The following is a 24,364-nucleotide window of genomic DNA, read 5'->3' as shown; positions in this document are numbered from 1 at the left end:
TGGCCAAGTTTAGGCCTTTGGATATCACTTCCTTGTTGCGGGATATATCATGATCATGGGCCTACGCCATCTTTTGTGATACACAATCCGGCATTGACATGAACGTTCCAGGGACTTTTCCACATGATTTCATAGCCTCGTTAGCCTATGCATTGACCTACTGGATCATCCTGGACGAAGAGGGCCACAGCTTAACACATCTCAGGAGGACAACTTAAAATCAAGAACGGTTCCATTTTTAAGTGGTAAGTATAATCGCTCTTTCGCTTTTTCTATGTTACTTATGCCATCTCGAATTCGTAGGCCATACTTTCACGTACGATATAGGCATAAGCCTTACTCAAATTAGCATATCTGTTTAGGCATTCTGATATTTGATCATTATGCGTAATTGGTACGACTTGGATTGATTTGGCCATGTAGCTGGACCTTCTGCTAAGAGCTCTGTTCCACCCTATGAGTGTGGCCGGGCACACTAGCACTAGCACTGTAAAATTGCCCTTGAAGAAAAGTCTCCATGACCATTTAAATGGCTTCACATCGTCCCGTCAATACTTGTAGTCTTCACGACTGTACTTTACCACACTGACTCAATGCTGCGACACTGTTAGCTTTTGTAGCAGCAGCAGCCTGTCAGAAGGACATACATGTACATGTAGTTGCGATATTCGTGATTATTCCATTGCAGAAATACGTATAGGCCTAAGCAGTGGTCCTCTTGCAACTTGGCCTCAAAGTTATGATGATTGATGTTTCCGACCTCATTATGTCCTCGAAGTACATCATGTCGGAAATTGCCCCAATTGCTCACAAGAACCAGTAATTATCCTGCAATGTTGCTGTTACATACTGTCGTGTCGCCTCTGACATCGCAAACTTTCTCAATTTATCAGGACCTGCATAAATCACTACTTTCCAACGTACTGTACTAGCTTTTCAACGTTAGTGAGTGATTATGATGCGTAGACGCCCCCAAAACGAGAAAAAATATTTTTCACTGGCATTATAGATTTTAATATACATGTATCAGATGGTTCGTGTCATAATTTGCTTTAAAGATGGTTGATTAGAATTATATCATTCTTCAGATAAAGGCCCGGGTAACAATTATTTAAAGTTACATTGCAGTATTACATCAAAGGATAGAAAATATGAAATGAAATGGCCAGGGCCATTGTGCTCACCTCATGTGGAGGAAAGATGGATAAAGAGCATGGTATTGTGTCATGTAGTGTTAGGTTTGATGTAGGTCCAAGCAATTACAATTTCCCCAAAATGGCCAATTTACAGTACATTCGACCTCTGTGACCTTGAAAAGTAGGTCAAATCAAAGAAGACCCGGGTGACACATTGAATGGTTGTTAGAATTAGATGTACCTATGATATAAAATTGGTGCCAATCGGGCAAGTCATTACTAGGAATAATGGCATTTTGAAGAATTTAGGATTTGGCCCCCTCCCTGGAGGCCAAACGGCAAATCAGATCGCACCAAACTTCGGTACCTGAGATCACCTGACCAAGGGGTACATGTGTACTTAATTTGTGATCAATAGTCATTGCAGTTAAGAAACGTGCCATAGTTACGGCCTGACGGCGAATTTACACCATTTGACCTCTGTGACCTTGACAAGAAGGTCAAATTAAAAACCCGTGTGACATATACTGTATATTGGTTAGATGTACCCATGATATCAAATTGGTGGCAATCGGGCAAGAGGTTAAGGAATAATCACATTTTTAAGGTTTTGGGATTTTGCCCCCTGGTGGTCAAGTGGTGAATCATATTGGACCAAACTTCGGTCCCTGAGATCACCTGACTAAGGGGTAAATGTGTACCAAATTTGGTATCAATAGTCATTGCAGTTTAGAAACGTGCCATTGTTACATCCTAACGGCCAATTTACACCATTTGACCTCTGTGACCTTGAAAAGGAGGTCAAATCAAAAACCCGGAGGATATATGATGCACCTTTGCTAGAAGTACCTACCATATTTTTTTCAAAATTTCCCGACTACTATTAAGGGAGATATTGCATATTTTCACTTTTAACGTTTGGCCCCCTGGTGGCCAAACCATGAAACGAATCGGACCGAAACTTGGTCTCCAAGGTGTCATTACATAAGGGTACATGTGTACCAAGTTTCAACTCAATAGCTCTAACAGTTACGAAACGTGCCCTGCTAACGGACGACGGACGACGACGACGACGACGACGACGACGACGACGACGACGACGACGACGACGACGGACGACGGACGCCACGGTATGGGATAAGCTCACCTCTGCTAAGAGGTGAGCTAAAAAGGAAAAATGTTTTAAAAACGCCCCACCCCAAAAAAGAAAAACTGCAAATGTTATTCTTAAAACATTGCATAGTGCTTGGTTGCTAGTCATCATAACCTTTCTGAAGGGATGCTTTAGAAGGTAATACCAGCACTTCATTATCCATCCTGGCACCAGTTGTTTTAAAAATAATCCGCCTCTCGGAGTAAAAAACCCTGACCTCAGGATGTTCATTACCAGAATTTCATCCAGAATTGGATGACACCGGCCTCCACTATTGATTGGAAACTATTTGTCTGCCAGAAATTAGGGTCAAATGAACCAATTGGTGGGTACCCAGAACAGGATATTTGTGGCAGCTTGTATAGGGCTGCTAGCTCTTACAAACCTTAGGCTACTGCATAGTCTTTAACGTTTAATGCTCTTTTTCAGGGTATGGGTGAGCTTGACAAACCATGGCATCGTTTACTTATCCTAGCCATCATTGGAGCAGGTTCGGGCACAACAAGTGAGTATAGATGTTAGATTTGGATAACATTAACGCCTATCAAGTCCAACATGTCATCCAAGATTCCCGTTCTAATAGAAACTTGTAACGCACAAGCAGCCCCTATATAAGGTATCTCACAGGGGGGGGGGCAATTTCGCTGAAACTTTGTATCTAATTGTATTTGCATATCTGTCTACACATATTCATATTTAGTGCTTATTCCCATATTCAGAAATTTTCAAATTCGAGTTCAGTTTTTAAAATTTTATTATATCATCTAACGCTGTTACTGCCTTGTTGCATAATGTGACTTGTGTAAATTCGATGGACTGATAAGGTGTCGCTCAGAGCTAAACTGCTTTCAGACGCATTCAATGAATTACCAGATTAGGTCAACTTCTGTTTTGCCGATGTTGTCGTTAAAATTGGCCACAAGAGTTGCAAATCATCCCCATCACCACACCTGTCATCGCAACTTGGTGTGCCATGGTGAACGGATAACGTGATTTTCTTGTTTCTTTTCAGTTCGGGGTCAGTTCACATTCACTGGGTTCCCAACTGCCCTTAAAGGCTCTAGCCACAACGTAACCTGCAGCTACCCAGGAGCCACCAGTTATACGTGGAGATTTCGAGGGGGAACCTATAATGGGGCAGCATATACATTCACTGTTGATGGCGCCAAGCATGTTGGTGTGTGGGAATGTGATGCAGTGGTCAATGGAGTCACGAAGACTGGAAAAGAGGATCTATTAGTCTATTGTAAGTAATGGGTCAGTTTATCGACTTATGATCGAGGCATTGCGTCCCGAACTAGTCTGACTTTCAAACCGCTTGAAACCGTGATGTATCACAATTCAAGTTAATGTTTTCGTTATGCTATGTTTTTTCTATGGGTGCCACACCCCACATTGCATGCGCACTATTGATAAATCCACTTAATTAATCAGGCAAGGACCCAGGTGGGTCATGAAACCAAAGTTTCTATTGTCAGAACCGAACACTGTTTAATTTCTTCACTCTGAGGACCTTTCCCACTACCGGAGGTATTTTTGGATGTCACAATCGGGAGCCTAACTGTTCTTAACAGTCGTGTTTGTTTGCAAGGCCGTGGCTATAGATGTAGGGAGCAGGGGGCAAGTGCCGTTAATAATCTGATTTTCAGACAGATGGAGAAAAAAAGCGGTATTTACTCTCACTTATGACCAAAAAGCTAGTTACCAGCCTGATTTAATTTGAGAATACCTTGTAGAGACCACTTTGACTAGTAATTATACCCCTTATTATTATAGGCGATGGGGTATACGTAACCGGTGCATCAACTACAAACCCTTCCATTGGAGACCCCATAGAACTTAGCTGTAACGTCATCAATCCTTCAGGACGTCAAGTGCAGTGGTTACTGACCATCCCAGGCGCCAATGAGAAAACTATCGCTGCAGTTACCAAATCAAGATGTGAATATTACCATGCAGAAAATGACAACATAAAGTTTGCTCCATCAACAACTTGTGCAACATCGACGACCAATCATTTCTTCACACTTAACATTAAAGAAGTGAGCTCTGCACATGCAGGATACTGGAGTTGCTATGACTTCGGGAAAAGCGGTTGTTACAGTAAGCCCGTGAGAATAGCTATAGCAAGTAAGCGAAACATAAACATTTCCATGAGGAATCAGATTTATTGGGTGGGACCGGATATGATGTAACATGAGTCTACTATGTGCAGTCATCGTACATATGAAAAGGTTCATGATAAAATGATATGAACGATTTCTGCAAAGTAAAGAAGAGGTTATGTGTCTATATCAACCAAGTCATGCGATTTCAGTCTTTATGCTCCTTGGGGTCTAAAGAAGAGGTTTTTGCAATACAGCCATCTGCTACAACATCCTGCCTTGACATCTGGGGACAAATTATAGGGTTCTAGTTCATGTATTAAGTGATGGGTTAAATTCAGACAATCAGTGACGAGCGAGTCTTTTTCAGAGCCACCAAAAGATCCACCTACTCTGACTGGTTTTAACAACCCAATCGCTGGGCGAGACCATAATCTCACTTGCGATGCCTGGCAGCCGGATGTCCGTCCTCTGACCTATACCTGGTACAAAGATGGAGTACAGGTCTCGTCCGGGAATACCTCGACATGGCGGCTGCAACCGGTAAAAAAGGAATCAAGTGGAAGGTACAAATGTGAAGCTGTCGACAAGATGAAAAACCTCAAAGTTGAGGCTGAAGATACGCTGATAGTATACTGTAAGTTTTATATAATTTGTGATATACCACTATACCACTATACCAAAATACATACATACCTACTTTATTACGAGAACAACTTCATTCCTGACGCGATGAGCGATGTGATCTGGTCTGGTCTGGTCGGGTTTGGCCCCGTGTAAATGGCCAAATTAAGTATTGCCCCCCCCCCCCCCATTATGCATGCCCCTTAAGCTACACCCCTAATACAAAGCTAAATCGAAAGTACTTGTCATGTAATATACCAGGAATATCATTTGAAGAAATAATCAAGGCTCGATTTGTTACTATTCAATGAACTTCCTTGTACAGCCGTTGGGAAAAACCTGATACTCGTTTGATTTACTTGTAGCTTAAACCACCTTTCAGATGCAGCCGAAAGGGATCCAGCAGTTGAAAAGGACGAAACCATGCCAGTGCGGACTGGGGAAAGTGTTAATCTTACATTAAACATCTTAGTCTATCCTCTGCCAACCTCAATAGAATGGTTCACTGAGGAGGGTAATACTACAGTCAACTTCAACACCACAAAAATTAGCGACACCAAGTGGATATTAACTATTCCAAATGTGCAAGAGGTAGACTATGGGAATTACACCGCCAATATAACCAATGCTGCTGGAAACACATTGATTAGATTCAAAATAATTCCACCGTGTGAGTAAAATGTGCTTCAAAAAACTATTCAACGACAGACTATCGCAAGGGGCGACGTGGTGCGATTTTGTGGTCGTATTCCAGTCCCTTATCGAAAGTCACAGCCGCCATGCGTAGGTAGATACCTTAATATAGCGATTTCCGTCGTAGGTCGAAATTTAGTTGTTGTCGTAGGGCAAAAGTCGCAGGATTTCCGTTACGTTAAGTGTTGAGCATAACGATGTGGTTGTTGTTTGACTATGTCGCCCATCACAAACTATTGACAGGACATAAACTGAACGGTAAAGATTCGTCGAATTAGTAGAATGACAGAAAGGAGATGCCGCCGATCGAACAAGTGCCATCACACAGCTCTTTTCAACATCACAGACTCTTGAAGTTCACCCTTGTTGGACGAGAATGACAATTTTGTGTAATGGTTTGAAATGACTAACGAGTATTTCCTACCAATGGACTTCAACTAGCACCAAATTGGTCTCCACTAATTTGCTGCGAGAAAATGGCGAGAAAAAATATGATCAAGGACTGCAATCTTGTTTTTTTCAGCACCCCCGAATGCCCCGTCTGATCTTAAAGCCCTGCCACTAAAAGACACAAATGCCCTCACTGTAAAGTTCACAGCAGGATCCGATGGAGGTGCCCCACAAAACTTCACGATAGAGTACAACATTAAAGGCGAGAGTAAAGAAGAGTACTCAAGCGGAATCGAAGAGCCCGTGATTACGAAGACCGTGTTGAAAACCATTGAGAACCTGCGTTCGGACACCTTGTATCAAATCAAGGTCAAAGCAATTAACGAATTTGGATCAAGCGGATACACTGAGGTGATTGAAGCGAAAACGGAGGGTAAGTAACCTTTTTTTTAAAGCATCTATAATCTTAACATGCGACACTAAGATAGAGGTCATATATGATCCGACGAATAAGATGGCCCCACGTCTTAACCTCCAATATAGTGATAATGTCAAAATAATATGAGTACTTCATATATTAGATGTACTCATCAGGACGTCGTATTTAAGCTTGACCTGGGATTTCTATCTTCCAGAAAATCATTTGGACCTGACTGAAAATGTTATCATCGTATGATTGTCCTCATCAGTTGCCTGGGTAGTGTCCTATTATCATTCACAGGACCAGAATGACCGCATAGACTAAACGTTGGTCAGTTCTAATTCTTAGATTGGCAACCAGGAGTCAAAACTTGACACTTCTTTCCGAATACACTTTGCAGCTGCTGCTATGCCCGTCTGGCAGATAGCCGCCTTCGCCCTCGCAGCTCTGGTTTTACTCGTCGTTATATTTTTGGTCATATTCTTTGTATCAAGAAAAAAATACAAAGAGAAACCAGTGGAAGCTAAGGGGTAAGTGGCTAGGAAAATCTAATTCTTTAGTACTCAAGTGCAATCTTACTGAGAGTTCCTCATCCTCAGTGCTATCGTTTTTTTGTTTGGTTGGTGATCGCACGTGGTGATCAATAGGGATAGAGTAACTAGTGTCATTGTCTCCGCTTTTGTCGGGGAACACTAAAATACGGTGTATAACCTAAAACGTCACTTTGGCCTAAAATTGCAGTTCTTCTAGATACAAATTTTTAAAGTTAAGGTATAAGATCAACACTGAATAAGATAATGTATAAGATCAACACTGAATATATATCTTTGTTGAGATTTGCTGTTTTTTTGGGACTGTTCGAGATGTGTATCAAAACATCAGCTGCTGAGAGTCAGAACCTTATTGTTGTACAGCACTCTTGCGTATCCCGACTATGTCGACTGGAGTCTAGCGCCTCATGCGAGGTACAACCATGTCAACAGGCTATGGGTTCGCGGTCAGACGTAGCAAAGACTTCAGGATGGAGCTTGTGCACAAGAGGATTAACAGCTCTGCAAAACAAATCGAGAAAACGTTACGGATACATCATTTTATGCGGTTCTTGACCTAATCGATAGATACAAATCTTTCCTTGCTTTCTTTTAGTAAAGTATATTCAAAGCGCCCTGTTAGCTCCTTTGTACCAGCTGGTGTCCAGATGATGGAGACCACTGATGAAGGTGTGGACAATCCAGTCATGATCATCAAGGATGATAAGGAGTTGGACAAAATTGAACCAGTTGAGGGTAAGTATAAAGGATGAAAAAATGCAAGTCCCCTAGAAATGAGAGTCCCACTACACTCTTAGAATTAAAGTTTTTCGATACGGCCAACAAAAATATGCACCCCTCAGATGTTTTGTTTTAAAGCGAAATGAAAAGCCCTCAGGTTTTTAAGAATCTTTAAAACCATAAGGGATTTTTATTTTTCTGAAATCTTTCGGCGGTACTTTTTTTATGCAAAATCTTAAATCATTATTCAAAAGCTCAAAAATCTTTATTACTTTTTAGTGTATTTTAGGATAGTTTCTTTCACAACTTGATTTTTTTGTACCGGGTATTATATTTTTTCCAGATATTCCAGTTACGCGCAGATTTTACCACGAGTTAAACGCCAGAGTAAAAAGGGATAGCCGGAAGAGCAGTAAGTAAAGAAAGGCCTACCCTAGTATACAAAATCATTTGCAGGCACCACAACAAGCATGTGCAGCTAACCTTTGCGTCTTGATGTTTTAAAGGAGGGCACATGGGGCACTTTCAGTGGGAACAGATTTCGATTATTCAAGTGACTCATATTTTTCATTGGAAAGAGACACTTTATCCCGATAAGTTTCTTATAATGAAACATCTGTACATGCTCGCAGATAGAACCGTTTGACTTGAAATATTTTCACAACTTGCGTTAAAGTTATAAAACTGATAATGCTAATATATTTCTATTGTTATTCAGTGGCCAGTCCATTTGTCAAGAGTGAACTTGTCCCTGTCGGTAAGCTTACAAAACCACAACCTACATGTTCTACTGATGATGCAAATTGGAGAAAAGCATTGGCATTTGCTTTCATATGGGCACATATGGTTGACTCCCAGTTTGCCCATTTCCGAAAAAAAATTATTTTGACACATTTGATTAGATGACACAGCATTCAATTTTGATAAAAGGGATATTCGTGCGGATTATGAATTACGATCAACTTTTAGCTCGAAAATAATTTGCGTTCTGTTTTTGCTAAAAAACTGTATCTAGTGTTTAATAGTATTTCATTTGCAACATCAGTGCACATTTTATTTTTTAGTAGAGGAAGCCGAAGAAGCGAATGGCAGTAATGTTGGCCGTAAGTTGACAATAAAATTCACCATGAATTGTTTCTGTTCCATTTTGCAAAGTAAAAATCACTAAAAATATTTTTTGATTGAAAAATAAGAATGAAAATTTATTTTCCCAGAAAAACGTGAATGCACAAATCGGAAAAATAAAGTTGCACGAAAATCTGACAGTTGACAGTGTTTTCATTACAATTCATCTATCCAAATAGTGTAAGCAAGAACAGGACTGGTCGGGTTCATTAGAAAAACTCAAGTATAATCTAATGATGTTATTTTCTACTGAACTATGTATAAGAAAAAAGCGTTCTGATAATAATTGAGAAATGTCTTCCTTTTGTGCAGATGAGTATTCTATGGTAAACATCAGGAATAAGACTAGGAACAAGAACCAGGAGAATGCCAGGCAGTCGAAAGGTTAGTCGTACTCACGTTCTCCAAAGCGTTTTCTGTTGACCTCTAATGATAGACCTGTAATAATTGGCAACTGCAAAAAACCTAATTATAACCGTAAAGTTTTCAGATTTATGCCTTATTTTCATCTCCCTGGGCAACATGGTTGTTTTTAATTAAGTGTGTTTGACTTTTCAGCCACGACCAGGCTCTATGCAGCAGTTGACTTCGCCAAAAAGAAATTTCGAAAAGAATCGAGTACGTGCACTATTTCATTCATTTTGCCTTGGTAGATAACTGGTAGCTGCTTTCTTGATCTTTCTTGTCAGGTCTTTATGGTTACGTTTGGTGAAGGTTTACTAGGCAATCATCATTCACTATCACGCAACGTGTGACTAGAAGTGATGAGTCATCTCACAATTCATGAATTAATATTGGGGAGACACGCCAAGATACATTCTTACGTGTAGGTTAAAGATACATTCTTACGTGTACAAGATACATTCAAGATACAATCAAGATACACATTCAAGATACAGTCTTACGTGTAGGTTAAGTTAGTGACAAAACTAGTTTAACGAGAAAGTGGAAGGATACACTGAACCACCTCACCATTGAGAATCAACATAACATTTCCTGAGGGTATTCCTCGGATCTGCTCGGTTAGAGGTAGGATTTCCCACATCAGTATAAAGTGTGCCATTATTATCACCTTTTCTCCATCAAACAGCGATATCCCACAATAGATTTCTTCATATATTTCATAATGAATTTAACCTTTAAACAGTTTACCCCTCCTCTTTGATTATATAGACACCGGCGATAACGAGACTGACTCCAAACAAAAGACGGTATGTACATTTTTGTGGTGCAACATTAAAAACATGTATGCAGCACTTTCACTATGTGCAAAGTTCCTCTTGTTATGAGGTAGAGTACATTGACAATCTTCTTCGTTATTAATGCTGGTCACTAAACTTGGACAGAAAAATGTCTACCCGGTACTGCTTACCTTTATGTGTGATGCTGGTGCAGCAAAGTAGACATACTAATAACCAAGGGACTCTTCTCTCCTGAAATACAACAAGTGTTCTCCTGGACAGAGTGAGCATAAGACCATAAGGTTAAGGATGCCCCTATAAAAAGTCATGATGTTCTATCTATCTAATGTACATGTACGAAAACATTGAAATGTGGGCCTAAAATGTTAGACCGGATTTACTTAATTGTCACATTGCCATGGTTTAAGTGAAACCAAGTGACACAAGTGCAGTCTAATTCGCCAAATCAAACTTGAAATTTTTAGTTTACATATCAATGTTTCATCTCGTCTTTCGTTTAACGAATTCTCTCTCTCTCATATAATAATCAGTTGAACTGTTTATTCTTCTCCAGCCTCCAAGCATTGGAGTAGATGGCACATCGTACACCGAGGTGAAATTGGCAAAGAATCGCCCTCCTATTGGTAAGAAGCCCGAGACGAAGAGAAAGCCAAAGCAAGAGGAACGGACGCCATATGCCCAGGTCGACTTTCATAAAGGTGCCCCGAACGTGGCGACAGACGATTTTGAAATGATTTGAAGAAGTACTGTCCGATGATTGTTTTCTAGGTACGCCCTTCGTATTTAAAAGTGGATCAGGAAAATAGAAATGCAGTTATACACAATGCCTTAATGCAGATATCATGCGTTCAACTTTGCTGAAACTTTGTGTATAAAGCATTTGTATTTCTGTCTACACTCTGGCGTGATGAAGTTTATATTCGGTGCGTATTTGCATATTTGGAAATTTTCTAAATTCAATATGCGTACAGATTTATTTATTTTTAACGAACGGCGTACCCCTATACTTTGCTATGTCTATGTTATATCCAAGGGTTAGCGATCCCAAAACCAAATAGAATACGATGTTTTGCCTTGATTGCTTCGACATTATCGTTATAAAGTCGGTGCCAACAACATGATTTTGGCGGGTGGATTTTGAGGAAAAAAACAAGAGGAGGGACGGATGAAATAAATTAACAGATAAGCACTGGTACATGTAGTACCTAGTAAATTTGTTTCAAGGGTTGGTGCAATTTTCTTTTTTTTTGCTGCGTATACTTGCCAAGATTCATGCACTGAAAGACGTTTTTCTATATTATTTTATTATCATTGTAGACAATGTAGAATATATGCCTATCCAAGTATTATGAATTACGACTGTGATATCCGAGTGATCTTTATGATAGCCAAGAAAACCAAACATTGTTTATATCAGCCATTACCAGTCGATTGGGAGTTGTGACACAGTACATATCCCATGTCTGATTTTACTTCTCATCGGCAAAACTCCAGAATAAGTAACAGGATCACGCTCCTGAAACAGGGTCGAAATTGTCCCCTTAAACATTTGGATTCCCTTATTCCCTTACTTATTAGCGTGTGGAAGTGCCAAATGGCTTGCGGCAAGAGTTTATTACGGCTGCGTTACCTTTCGAATTTTGTGTTTGCAGCCAAACGACAAAAAATATTAGAGTTGAATTTCAGTCTTTATTCAATGTTTCTACAAGTGACATAATATCAAAGTGATTGGCTCATCAAATGCAAGTGATAATGTTTTATAGAAAATAGCTGGATGTATTTATGCTTGTAAACATTAGCATAGTGTAACATTTTGTTGGTGTGAATAGAACTAAATATGTGTATTATGTATTTACTTGGACATTCTGTGAGTAATTATACTGGTCCTCAATGTTGTGATTTTCTTGGTAATGCTCGAGTTGCAGAAACTGTCCTACTTTTTAGCAGCTACACAAGCTTTGGACAATTTTTGCAGGCAATTTTGTTAAATTTGTATAAAATAGAATATACAGTGGAACCTCCCTTAGCGGACACTTTTCTATTAAGGAAAACCTCTCTGTTAAGGACATTAGTTCTGGTCCCAAATTGACTGTTTTCATTCAATTTAACCTCTCTAATCAGGACACCTCTCTATTAAGGACAGCACTTGTCAGTCCGGAGGGTGTCCTTAATAGAGAGGTTCTACTGTATATTATCCTGTACATACTAGTATCTTCGGCTGGGTGTATTGACCTACACTTTTGCTCCACCCTTTCACTCCCTGTTTTGATTTTTACATAGGCCCGCCATGCAGTGCGGTGTACAATCCAAATTACTTTAGTATGACTGATGATATTTATTTTACAGAATTATGAGTGTAACCGAATATTGTGCAAATATTTTCCGAAGTTATCCACATATGTTACCAGATTAATATAAACTCTTGATGCGACTGATGGTCTCTCACTAAATTATCCATACATGTATGAGTGATGATGATGTATTATGATTTTTTTCTCGTAAATGTGACTGATAACAGTTCAACGTATAATAGGAGGTAGAATCTCAGAGAAATATGCGGATCCATAGCTAGCGCTTTGTTTATGGGGCACATTTAACAAGTCAAGAATAGCTCAAAACTCTATGTGTAAAAGTAGTTTTTCTGTGACTGCTGAGGTGCATTTCTTCAGCTTCGGGCTTGATACATTTAAAATACTCGCGGCTAGAATCAGTGATAGTTTAAAATTTCCAATGTAACCTGGTAGCGATGCAACGTTTTTGTTGTTGTACGATAATCCCTGTTTTTCCATACAATCAGAGTCTTTCAAGTAATTATTTGAAAGACTCCGATACAATTGACAGCTTGAAAACCATGACTTTTCAACAGGGAAACTCAGAAAAGCATACCCTTTTTTAGCGTTCCCTAAAGGACAAGGAGAAACAATCAGGAAGCAAAAAAATATTTCATCTGCTTCAATAAATCTGAAACGATTATCAGGCAAAGCAATATCGAGCATATTCAATGCGACTCTCCAAGGTGATTTGAGATGTAAAACATAGGTGATACTGAGATTGTAATACATCCATGCAGTTCTTCTTGAACTGATACAGCAATATTTTGCAAGCCATTATGGACATATTTTGTAATAAAATTATTTTTATTATCCTGGTTAGATATTTTTGTTCTTTCTTTTATATATATAATTTGAATGAGCAACTTCAAAAGTCATCATCCTCATTATAAAATTTCTCTATTCCTAGCTTTGAGAGTCTCATGTCAAGATCCTTCTTTAACTGTTCGTCCAACCTATGGGGGTACATATTCAAAAGGCCGCACTGACTTCGTCGCACTTTGAAATCCAGGTGCCAGGTGGTGGCTTTTATTTCCAGATACGGCCCTTCCTCCAAATCACAAAAATGTTTTAGTTTATAAGTGACTCTTCTCAAATGCTGTGCCTCTAACATAAGCGGTCTGTATATCTGCGAAGATTTTCGAAGCTGAAGAATTTTTCGAAGGTGATAATACAGGGCGTGGTCGACAGCACTCCACTTTTGCTGACGCCGATAGATGACACTGTCAGTCACCCTGTCAACTCTGTAATATTGTTTGTTTACAACTGTAAATAAAATATCTTTGAAATCCCAACACAGCAATCTTCGGAGCAAGACAACAGACTCGTAAAGTTCTTCGTAGAGCATAACAAGGTGAAACTCCTTATCTATTTTGTTGAGAAAATCTTTTATGAATTTTTCATCCTTGAATTTCGAGACAGGAAACCCAAACTCTGTCGCCATGAAGTTTTTGGTGATCGACTTCTCACCAGCTGGTCTTTCGTTAAAGGTGAAGGTCACATTTTTTTCATACTCATCTGCATTATTCAGAAACTGTGTCACTGCCTCCTTCTGGGTTCCGGGCATGTCAAGTTGCAAAACAGCTTTCTGAAAGTAGTTCAGTGTCGACTTGAACTGGCTAAACGGCTCCCTCACAATGCTGATATAAACAGTATCATTCGACATAACCTGTTCTAAAGCTGTCCTATTGTAAATCAGATGATGTGGAATGATATCAACAGTCAAATTACCATCTCTTATGTCATTGTAACGATATATCTGGTTTGGTTGGAAACTTTTCGGCCATCCGATGTGGCCTTCATCATACCGAGGCAAAGCTATGACTAATTTCCTTTTCATAGCATAACGTATCAGAATGTTTGAAATAGTTGAAGATGCGCACTTGTGAGTTTTTAGTAGGACTATTTTCGTCTTTTCTTTGCAGGTTTTTGACTTGTGTTCCCCATTCCATGTTTTGTATTTATTTTCTATTTGTTGTTGAGCTCTGTCCAAGTGAAGTTCGTATGTTCCGCCATCTTGCGAATGGAGTCGTCTGCTAAAGTCCTTTTCTGTGGTCGTTGAAGACTCGGTAGTCCTGAAAGTCGGAGTCGAAAATGTAAGAGGTGATTGGTTCAAAAAAAGGACTTGTTGGCTGATGAACCCACTTGGCAGGGTGTTTGAAAGGTCAGGGTAATTAAGATGAAATTATTAACTCAGTCGCTACAATACATTGTCCCTCGCGCCGGTCCGGTGCTTCCAACACTAGTAGGAGGCTTTTTCCAACTTATTTATGGTTTCTCTAACATTTTCCTGATTTATACGACATTTCTCCGACCTTTTGGGAAAGTCGGAGAAGTGTCGGATAAATCAGGAAAAAGTTGGAGAAACCGTCCATAAGTCGGAAAAGCCTCCTATTAGTGTAAAGCTTTGGGTAATGAGTTGGCCTTGGGAAAGTCTCCCATTCAAAAGTGGCCGCGGTGCCAAATCGTTTCGTGCAATGAATCATATTCTTGCAAGTAAATCTGATACGCATGTACTTACTGGAAATATTTCAAGGAGTAGAGCCCTAACCCGAGCAGATAGATGAAAGGGATAATGAGAAGCCATCGCTTGATATTGACGTTTGAGAAAGCAAACCAGCGAGCCAGGTCAAATAGGTCCATTTTGATGAATTTATCTGAAAAGGGAGTTAGAAATATGGGGTGTTGGCACTCGGCGAAGAATACTAAACTGTTGGCCTACAAATGAAATCGAAATAAACCTTATCCTGGTATGACCTCATTCTTAACTTAGTCAGGACTCCTTACGTGCTTGGATGGCATTTAAATTAGGACCTCTCCAAGAAAAATCGGATGTTAAGTGAAGCTAGAGTAGCTCCAGAATATATTTCCACTGAATTAATGCATATTTAATCTTGAGTCGTTAAGATATCTTTAGATGATACTTTTGCAGTAATCTCAGTGATTTCCATTTCGCTTGCAAAGCAAGAAAGGTATATCAGAGGTTGTACACCCTCTCCATCTCTCAGTTACCCGTGACTTGTCCTTTGCACATCATCTTGCTTGTAAGGTTAACTTCATCAAAATATAACTAGATGGAATGCAGTACTTACCTATCCTCATAACATCCAATTAAAGGTAAAGAATTTGAAATCATCAAAATATCAAAATTATGACTTCTTGGTGCATTGGAGAGAGATTGATTTCGAGAAGCAACTTTCATGAAAATAATTTCGCATATGCACCAGAGTGTAAGCAAAGCTGTAGTGTCCAGAAGAGAACACTGCTTAGACTAAACCATACATGGGACCAGGGCCTACTTCGTATGTAGTTAATCCAGGCCTTGAGCTTGGAATTAATTAAGGTTCGATCAGAGGGGAAAAAGCCATTGGTGGATATTAAAGGATAAAGTCGTAAAAACTGTATGACCCATATTTTGAAAACAGATCAGCTGGCATGTGTGTTGGATTTATGCAAAGAATCGAAACGGTCAACAGGTCGAGACCCTGTATCAACCGGTTAAGGATTTTAAAAAAATTATAAAACCAAAAAAAAGGATTATACAGATCCGTAACATCTGCATTTTACTATGTACTTGCGTGAATGTCATCATTATCATAATTTGATATGGTCAAAGGAGTGTTCATCAGGGGCGTTAAAATCATGGTCAAAGACACATTTTTGGTGACCTCTGGGGGAGGGAGGAGGCATTTGCCCTCTGATTTTGTGGGTCATAATCGTCGTCGTTTTCACAAGAGAACTTTGTTTTTAATCAAGTACAACATGGCGAGTTAATGCATGGGCTTTGAAGAAAGGACCAAGGTACATCAAAAACTTAAGACTATCATGTGATAATTGAGATTGGCAAATGCCAAATAACATATTCATGTACATGTTAGTGAAAGCCTATTATCCTAAAGCCATTAGATGCAATTTCATGTCACAAACACGGATGTTCCAAGGTGTATACGAGGCGTTTATCCTATTATTCTAATCAACTATTCATGTTATGAATCAATGAGCATACATCAAGTCTCTCATGATGACCTTCATTATTTGTTGAGATATTGTGCTTGCGATATTCCACGCGCCAGTTATTCAAATAGTAAACAATGTTGGATTTTTTTAACCAAAGTTTTCTCGTTGAAACTTGGACGAAACTCATCATATACTACGAGCTGCTGGGTAGGTGCTAAAACAATGAGGTTCGACCGATTTCATTTGGAAGCATCACCTTATTGAGAATGAATATTATAATGAATAAATATAATGAATAAGCTTATAACTTATACCGCTTTATCCACCTTACACCAGCTGAGTACTTCAACAGATCCGGGATATTTCCAACAATGCTTTCTATCAACATGTTTATCATTGGAAATAAATGGGCGATTGCCAAAAGCAGTTCATCCTGCTGCGTAAGTGAAAGTCCGAGTGCAATCGCACTGGAACTTGGCTTCTTTGCCCTTCTGAGTGGCCTGTTGTAACCCAATGAGGCCAAATCCTGGTCAACAGTAATCTAATTCGCCGTATAATATTCCCTTTTGCGGATGGTGCCGAGGCCAGTGCGCGAGGTTCCTTGCAGCATTCCAAAATTACCTTAAGAACTTTGTTGATTGATGCTTCGGTATTTAGTTTCGAAATCTAAGTACGGTAGTACCAGATATTGGCGTACTTCCTCTTCACCACCTGACCCGGCAGCTACACTGCCTCCACTGGTTTTCGTAGTAATGGCAATTGCAATTGAAGGAGTAGCCAAGATTTGCCGTTGACCGTATCTGCTGCCTCAGGAGTCTACTGTAAGATTTCCTCATAAAACATGATGAACGTCGCCTATACGAGTCATATGAGCGAATGTCATCAAGAGTGCTGGTTTGCTGCTTTCAGTACGATATGATAGAAGTCACATTGACACAGGCAATGTATTAAGATGATATCCATCAGTTTTGTAGAGACGTTATTCAGTAGACAGTGGTTTCTTATTTTGCAAGTGGCATTTGGGGACGAGTGAGATCAGAAAAGCGTCGCTCTGACATAGTTGATGGTGCTAATTTCTTCCGTCCATTCTGCTACCGTCAGAACTTGGTGCCGAGATCGTTTGACTATAAGGGACATTCGAGAAAGAAAACGCGTTTTAGAAATCTGTGACTGGTAATATAAAAGATGCTGTGGATTCCTTCGAAGTTTGATTCGGATCACTGATTGGAGGCTTTGCGTTTAATTCGAAGGAAATCGTTGACAGAGCAAAAAGGACATTAGAACGTCGTTGGAAAAGTGGTAACGTGAAGTGAGAACAGTGGACACTGGAACTTCGAAGGAAAGGGATATCTTCGAGGAGTAGAGATCGATGGCTTTTCAAGGACGTTTTCTGGCTTCTTTCCTGCCTGTGATTGTAGCGGGGATAATCGCCTACTGGTTGAAGCAGACGAACAAACAAAAGATGGGTAAGTAAGAGTTATATCACTTTTAAGAATTAGTCACAACAAAATACCAAAAAGATAAATCGGCCAGGTTGCCCTCATGTTATACATGATTGACGATAAAGTAATTGTTGATGGCGATGACGATGACTATGATGATTATGCAGACAACTATGATAATAGCGATGACGATGACGACTGTGATGATGACGGTAACGATTGACACTGGTGAAGGCGATGATAATCACCATGATGACGATGTACATGACGATTGTATAGGGACTTCTTGGTTTTAATGGATGCTAGCTTCAATAATTACATGTACGTCTTGGGTGCAAAAAGATCGTCGAAACACGAATTTTGATAAACGGTATTTTTTACCACTTTCTATTTCCAGATTACTTGAGAATACCATTCTGGTTGTCCATTGCTGCCGCCACCTATTGCCTGTACCGTTTATTAAAGTGGTACTTCCTCTACATCCGTCGTCTGACGACCATGACTTCTGACCTCAACAACCCGCCAAAGCATTGGCTGTTTGGAAACCTGATTGACCATCCTGGTGTCTGCGAGGAGCAACTTCATTGGCTATCAGGATTCGCGGGCAAATACGGCAACATGTTTCGTCTGTTTCACGGATTAGAGCCTCAGCTATACCTCGCCCATCCCGTGGTCGCTAAAGAACTTCTCCGTACCAGCGAGCCGAAGCCTCTTGGTATCCCGGGGTACGCTGCTCTGATGCCATGGTTAGGCATGGGGCTGCTTCTCCAAGGTGGAACCCAATGGCTGCGAAATCGCCGACTCCTCACCCCAGCATTTCATTTTGAAATGTTGAAAAACTACCTCAAAGTGTTCAACTCCACAGCAAAGATGCTTGTTGAACGTTGTGCTGAAGCTTCAAATAGTGGAGACTCTGTCAACATGTTTGAAATAAGTGACCCTTTCACATTGGATACGTTGTTACGGTGCGCATTTTCGTACAACGGTGATCTCCAAAGACGGGGTTGCAGCCATCCCGTTTTTCGGCTAACCGCGGAGGCGCTTGATATCGCTCTCAAGAGATGTTTCAACCCAGTCTACTGGCCAGGCATTGTGTTTTGGTTGTCGCCGCTTGGCAGACGATACCGTGCGGTCTGCAAAGAATACAATGACTTCTCGCGTGGAATTATTTTGGACAGAATGGGTGAAATGGAAGAGGAGGAAAATAATAAAAAATTGCCGAAACAAAACGATTTCTTGAGTATTCTTTTGAAAGCCAAGGACGAAGACGGGAAAGGTTTGAAAAACGATGAGATTCTTGCAGAGGTCAATACGTTCTTGTTCGCCGGCCATGACACCACCACTAGCGCCCTCTGCTGGACGTTATACCAACTAGCCCTGGAACCTGAGCACCAAGAACAATGTCGGATGGAAATAAACGAAATTCTCAGACACCGAGACACCGACGACGTGATGTGGAATGACCTCACGAAATTGAAATATGTCACAATGTGTATCAAAGAATCCATGAGGATGCATACAACAGTTCCAATAATCTCGCGCTTTGCAAGCAAGGATCTGGAGGTCGAAGGTCATGTCATCCCAAAGGACATGTTGATTAATATATTGCTGTTTCGGCTCCACATGCACCCGGGCGTTTGGGGAGACCCGGAAGTCTACAGACCAGATAGGTTCCTCCCGGACGAGGTGTCCAAACGCGATACGTACGCGTTTGTCCCATTTTCCGCAGGACCAAGGAATTGCATCGGACAGAATTTCGCCCTGAATGAGTTGCGCGTTGCGGTGTCGCGGATTGTCAAGAACTTCAAGATTGGATTGGACAGGAGTCGACCAATGAAAAGGATGCCAAAAGCGGTTATGAGGACTGAGAATGGTCTATGGTTGACGTTTAAAAGCTTAAAAGAAGAATGAAGTTGAGCCCAAAAGGGCCAAGGACTGTTCCTCAAAATCCTGGCAGCTATGTTTTTGACAAGTTGGCATGAGTCCCGGGTATCTCCGATAATAACGACACGTTGATCCATGGTGCAGTGACTTTTGAAATACAATGTATTGGTATGAATGCCGCCCGTTGAAAAATATAGGTGTCCTTGGTGTTTTGTTAACCCAAAGAAATTCTTAGGGCAGCAATATACTAGTATTATGGTGTATTTTAAATTTTTCCCTTTGTTTTCTTGTCATTGGAAGTTGTTTGGCAGATTTTGCAGGATGCACAGCGGACACCATTTAGAGCACTCAACAACCCTCATACCACTTTAACGAAACACCTCAAATCACGTTAAATGATAGGCTTAATATGCATGTTCTCAATATGAAAGTTCTGTATCGTATTCGTTTATCGTACATGTATGTTATATCCGTGCAAAGCTATGCCGATTAAATGTTTTAAACGTAAAGTAATGTTTGCATTTTTTTAAGGTCTTTCAATAAGCCCTTTTTGTGAGAGCTGACACCATTCCACAAGTCGATAGCATCTTTCATATAGAAGACAGTGACCATCGGCCATATCGAAGACAATATTTGGGTGTGCCAATGTCGATTGGATATCAGGCATATTGAAGAGGATGTATGGGTGAGCAATGTCAATGACCACTCTCCATATAGCATATTTTACAGTGTTTGGGTGTGCCTTTGTCCACTGGACATCAAGCATATTAACTACTTGTGTTTGGATGTGCCAATGTCCGTTTCACATCCAGCAAATTGAAGACCAAATATGTGTGCCGAGGTCCATTGGCCATCTGTCATATTAAAGGTCATATTATTTCGGTGTGCCAGTGCCCGTTGCCCATCTGATATACTGAAGACATTATTTGGGTGTGCCTATGTCCATAGGACATCTAGCATGTTGAAATGACTAGATAGGTGTGCCCATGTGCATCGGACAGGGTATATTGAAAACAACTACATGTATACATGTATGTAAGAAGAAGCCAAGATACAAATTAACTTGCAATGTCTATGTAAATCTTTATTTTCAGCAAAAATTATTAGAAAGTCAATGTCGTGGACGGAACAACAGCATCAGCAAGGACACAACACCAACAAGACAGTACATTTAAGCACATAACGAAACATGTGGAAACAAGCTCTACCACGTCTTCTGCGAACATGACAAAAGAATCCTTATCTATGCATACAGTATCATGGTAAACTTGGGCCATCATTTGCAATCACACTCTTTTGGACGGAAAATTGCTGCTAGTTAAGCATATCCCATTTTGACACGTCAATCCTCAGCATGACAAAATCTGTAAAATTGGCAACAGCATAATTGGCCATAAAAGGTTCATTCTTTCTGATTATCATAATTCAGCTGCTAAGCAAAACAACAGCTACATGATGTACTTCTATTTATTCTATAACCGTACATAAACAATTCAGGTATTTTCCTACCAAAATAATTCTAATAAATATCTTTTAATACATAGCTAAATGCAATAATAGAGAGAATTATAGTCTACGAGAGAAAGGTATTTTCTATTTCAAGTACCCCGAGTTGGCAGAAGGAACCAGCTTTGCATGCAAGTGAAGAGTGAATAGACAAGATTTTTGTATGGTCAACACACCAGACCCCGACACTCGTCAGAAGCACTCGATGGCCTTTTCCTTGGCACTACTCCAGTTTAATACACTACTTTTCATGTTCAGCTCTCATCTTCACACTGTATTGATGGTTTTATCTCAGAATAATGCCAGAGTGACAGAGGCAGCCCCTGAAGCCACCAGAGCCCCTCCAGGTGTGAAACCACAATGTTGGGCACCATCAGTACGACCCTCTAATTCCTTGAGACAAGCCCCCTTGACCACATCCCAAACTCTGACAGTTTCATCATCCGAAGCGCTGGCAACAAAAAGTCCATCCGGCGAGAAACAAACTGCTTGGACCCATCCACTGTGTCCCTGTAATACGTGAAGACATTTACCATTGTTAGGGTTCCAGAGACGGACAGTTTTATCCCAGGATCCAGAGGCCTGAAATGAGAAACCAATTTTAATTAGGATTTAAATCATGTGGTATTGTTTAGTTTATTCCCCTTCAAAATGGACAGGATTTAACAGATTAAAACTTACCAACATTCCATCTTTTGAGAATACGACTGAGTGAATATTCCCCGAGTGTCCCTTGAGAACCTTGACTGTATCAGCCTCAGATTGATTATCACTACTTATAACCCACAGTCGGATAGTAAAATCCCAAGAACTAGTAGCCTGCAAAGAAAGAAAATTCTTAATGATAATGATATGAAAATCATCGGAATATTTGTGCACAGATTTTCAAAAAAAGTACGATACTTACCAGCCACTTTCCATTTTGGGAGAATGTGACAGACTGGACAAGGTTTTCATGCCCGGTGAAAACTTTCAGAGCAGAGCCATTCTGAAAACAACGGCATAGAGAGAATGATCAAATGCACTCTGTACCTGAAATTCAAGTTCTACGTACCAATTACCTGTCTGACCATTTAATGCATGCCATTACTTCAGGTTGTATGCCAATTGGATTCGTGGGTCAAAACTCTGTGTACAGCTAGTGAAGGATAGTCTGGCATTAGGCACTTCATATGTTACCAGGATAAGTGCCTTCTCTAGAATAAGCAACAGGTTCAGGGATTCTTAGTTCAACATCTCATCCAAGGGATTGTTAATCGAAGTAAAGTGACTGATGAATTCAATCAGAATATTTAAAAATACCTCCACACTCCATAATATTGCCGTCCTATCCCAAGATCCTGAGCACAACAGAGTAGAATCATATGAGAATGTCACAACTTCAACACTCTTTGTATGGCCATCAAGTACATGGACTGTCTCGCCAACGCACATCCTCCAAATTCTGGCAGTTTTATCGTATGATCCACTCGCAAAGAACTTGCTATTTGGGGAGACAGCAACAGTCCGAACAGCACCTGAGTGAGAATGAAAAATTAAAGTGCTTTTTGACTGACCGATTGATTGATTGATGGAGATCAAACATTTGAAAATCCAATCTTTTTCAAAAAGGTTTGATTCTTACCCGTATGGCCTTTCAGTTTACACACCATCTTGCCTGTTTTAGCATTGAAGACTCTCACTCTTTCGTCATCACAGCCTGTCACCATGATCTCGAAGTCAGAGGAATATGCAACACTGTTGACCTGTAAGCAACACAAAAGGTTTGTGAACTGTTACCTGTTCGACTTCAACAATCTTTCAAAAGAATTTATAAACTTCATGTAATCAGCAATAAAAGGAGATGAATAAAAGACAACATGCCACAAGTAGTACAATGTAGGCAATCACTATATTCAAGTGTTATTTCTTTACCTCATCTTTATGACCTTCAAACTTTTTTAGGTCAACCTTGGAATAATCTTCAGGAGTGTTGAACATGTTGAAAAATGTCTAGTGTCACTTCAATGAAGGGGACAGAAGTCTTTAAGCAAGTGATCATCGTAGACACATCAGCAATTTGTACAGACTCTGAAAAACAATAAAAAAACAAGACTTTCAGGTCTTTTCTTAATGTGTAGAATACATTTAAGCCCTAAATTTTATGTTGGTCACTAACATAGCTGGTTTACAAAGTGAGTGGTACGTGTCAGACACTAGAGACAGTAAACTACCCAATAACACATGAAATGCCATGCGATGCATGCATGGTGTCAGTGCATGCCATGCATGCATGGTGTCAGTGCATGCCATGCCAACGGTAGGCTCTTTTCGTGAACAACATCAGATTCAGGAGTATATGTGACACAGTATAGGCCTAAGTTGTAGTACACCATGCAGTGTTACTGAACAGAACTCAACTTAAGACATCTATCTACACACTACACAGCAATCAATGCATTGCCAATGCAATGGCAAATGCTAAGGTAAGGGAAAGACACACCAGAACAGCCGATTTGATGAGGAAATCACCGTTCAATTACTTTGCAATTCGGCATATCGTTGAAGAAATACATGATATTTATAAATACGAGGTCGAAGAAGTTTCACGTTAATATGATTTGGAGAAAGAAATCGAATTGTGTGAAAACGAAATTTTCCTGGTTAGTGTCCACCATGTTGTTTATTTTAATCTCCACGCACCTCCCGTCTCCTTCACACAACCAACAAACACCAGATAATGCGACAAAATGTTACATAATAACCATACAAAAACTATTTTACAGTAAAATATCAAACTTTCATTCTTTAATTTGGTCTAAACATGCCATTTCAAGAGTACAAAATAGTAAAATGTATGATTCATCATGAATTTCGTTGTGACGCAAATAGTTTCTTGAATTGGCACCACAGGCCGCCACTTGTCCAAATTTAAAGGGGAAGCCGCTACTGGACAGGCTAACTGCTTCCATCGTGCCCGTGGTTCACTAAAGTTCAAAGAGATAGATCTAAGAATCCGAATAAGAATCGGAAGATGTTGGGGCTATTAGAGGATATAGTTTTTAAAATAATCAAGATCAGGTTTTTGATACTCCTGCCTCGTATAGGCTACAAAATATCGAATATAAAATATGTTTGAAATATCG

The 24,364-nt window shown here is 40.0% G+C and overlaps 4 protein-coding genes across 6 annotated transcripts; 2 read left to right on the top strand and 2 right to left on the bottom strand.

Annotated features, from left to right (window-relative positions):
* The first annotated feature begins 33 nt into the window (after window positions 1–33).
* LOC135501069 (uncharacterized) lies at window positions 34–13,272 on the top strand. 2 transcript variants are annotated; one of them, XM_064792816.1, is made up of 16 exons: window positions 35–245; window positions 2,719–2,794; window positions 3,302–3,535; window positions 4,066–4,419; window positions 4,765–5,031; window positions 5,401–5,688; window positions 6,235–6,534; window positions 6,923–7,052; window positions 7,669–7,808; window positions 8,137–8,205; window positions 8,512–8,550; window positions 8,858–8,896; window positions 9,231–9,302; window positions 9,477–9,536; window positions 10,092–10,129; window positions 10,674–13,272. In XM_064792816.1, exons 2-16 carry the CDS (start codon window positions 2,722–2,724, stop codon window positions 10,857–10,859), a joined length of 2,289 nt encoding a protein of 762 aa, XP_064648886.1. In that variant the 5' UTR covers window positions 35–245; window positions 2,719–2,721; the 3' UTR covers window positions 10,860–13,272. The 2 variants fall into 2 exon arrangements, with proteins under 2 accessions (XP_064648887.1, XP_064648886.1); XM_064792817.1 differs by lacking the exon at window positions 8,858–8,896 and having other exon boundaries at window positions 34–245.
* Window positions 13,273–13,318: 46 nt separating this feature from the next.
* LOC135501024 (galactose-3-O-sulfotransferase 2-like) lies at window positions 13,319–14,290 on the bottom strand. The gene has a single exon (XM_064792743.1). It carries the CDS (start codon window positions 14,288–14,290, stop codon window positions 13,319–13,321), a length of 972 nt encoding a protein of 323 aa, XP_064648813.1.
* A 2,741-nt stretch (window positions 14,291–17,031) lies between these two features.
* LOC135501072 (cytochrome P450 4F1-like) lies at window positions 17,032–20,246 on the top strand. The gene is made up of 2 exons (XM_064792825.1): window positions 17,032–17,873; window positions 18,247–20,246. The coding sequence occupies exons 1-2, from the start codon at window positions 17,777–17,779 to the stop codon at window positions 19,758–19,760; spliced, it is 1,611 nt and encodes a 536-aa protein (XP_064648895.1). The 5' UTR covers window positions 17,032–17,776; the 3' UTR covers window positions 19,761–20,246.
* Window positions 20,247–20,791: 545 nt separating this feature from the next.
* LOC135501078 (WD repeat-containing protein 38-like) lies at window positions 20,792–24,092 on the bottom strand. 2 transcript variants are annotated; one of them, XM_064792833.1, is made up of 7 exons: window positions 23,762–24,092; window positions 23,154–23,309; window positions 22,864–22,984; window positions 22,542–22,756; window positions 22,147–22,227; window positions 21,921–22,058; window positions 20,792–21,821 (listed from the first exon to the last, which is right to left on the bottom strand). In XM_064792833.1, the coding sequence occupies exons 2-7, from the start codon at window positions 23,217–23,219 to the stop codon at window positions 21,531–21,533; spliced, it is 912 nt and encodes a 303-aa protein (XP_064648903.1). In that variant the 5' UTR covers window positions 23,220–23,309; window positions 23,762–24,092; the 3' UTR covers window positions 20,792–21,530. The 2 variants fall into 2 exon arrangements, with proteins under 2 accessions (XP_064648903.1, XP_064648904.1); XM_064792834.1 differs by having other exon boundaries at window positions 24,003–24,053.
* Window positions 24,093–24,364: the final 272 nt, after the last annotated feature.

This window comes from Lineus longissimus, chromosome 17, assembly GCF_910592395.1.
Source record: "Lineus longissimus chromosome 17, tnLinLong1.2, whole genome shotgun sequence".
NCBI lineage: Eukaryota > Metazoa > Nemertea > Pilidiophora > Heteronemertea > Lineidae > Lineus > Lineus longissimus.
Note: the sequence above shows the minus strand (reverse complement) of the source record. Positions and strands in the feature narration are given on the sequence as shown.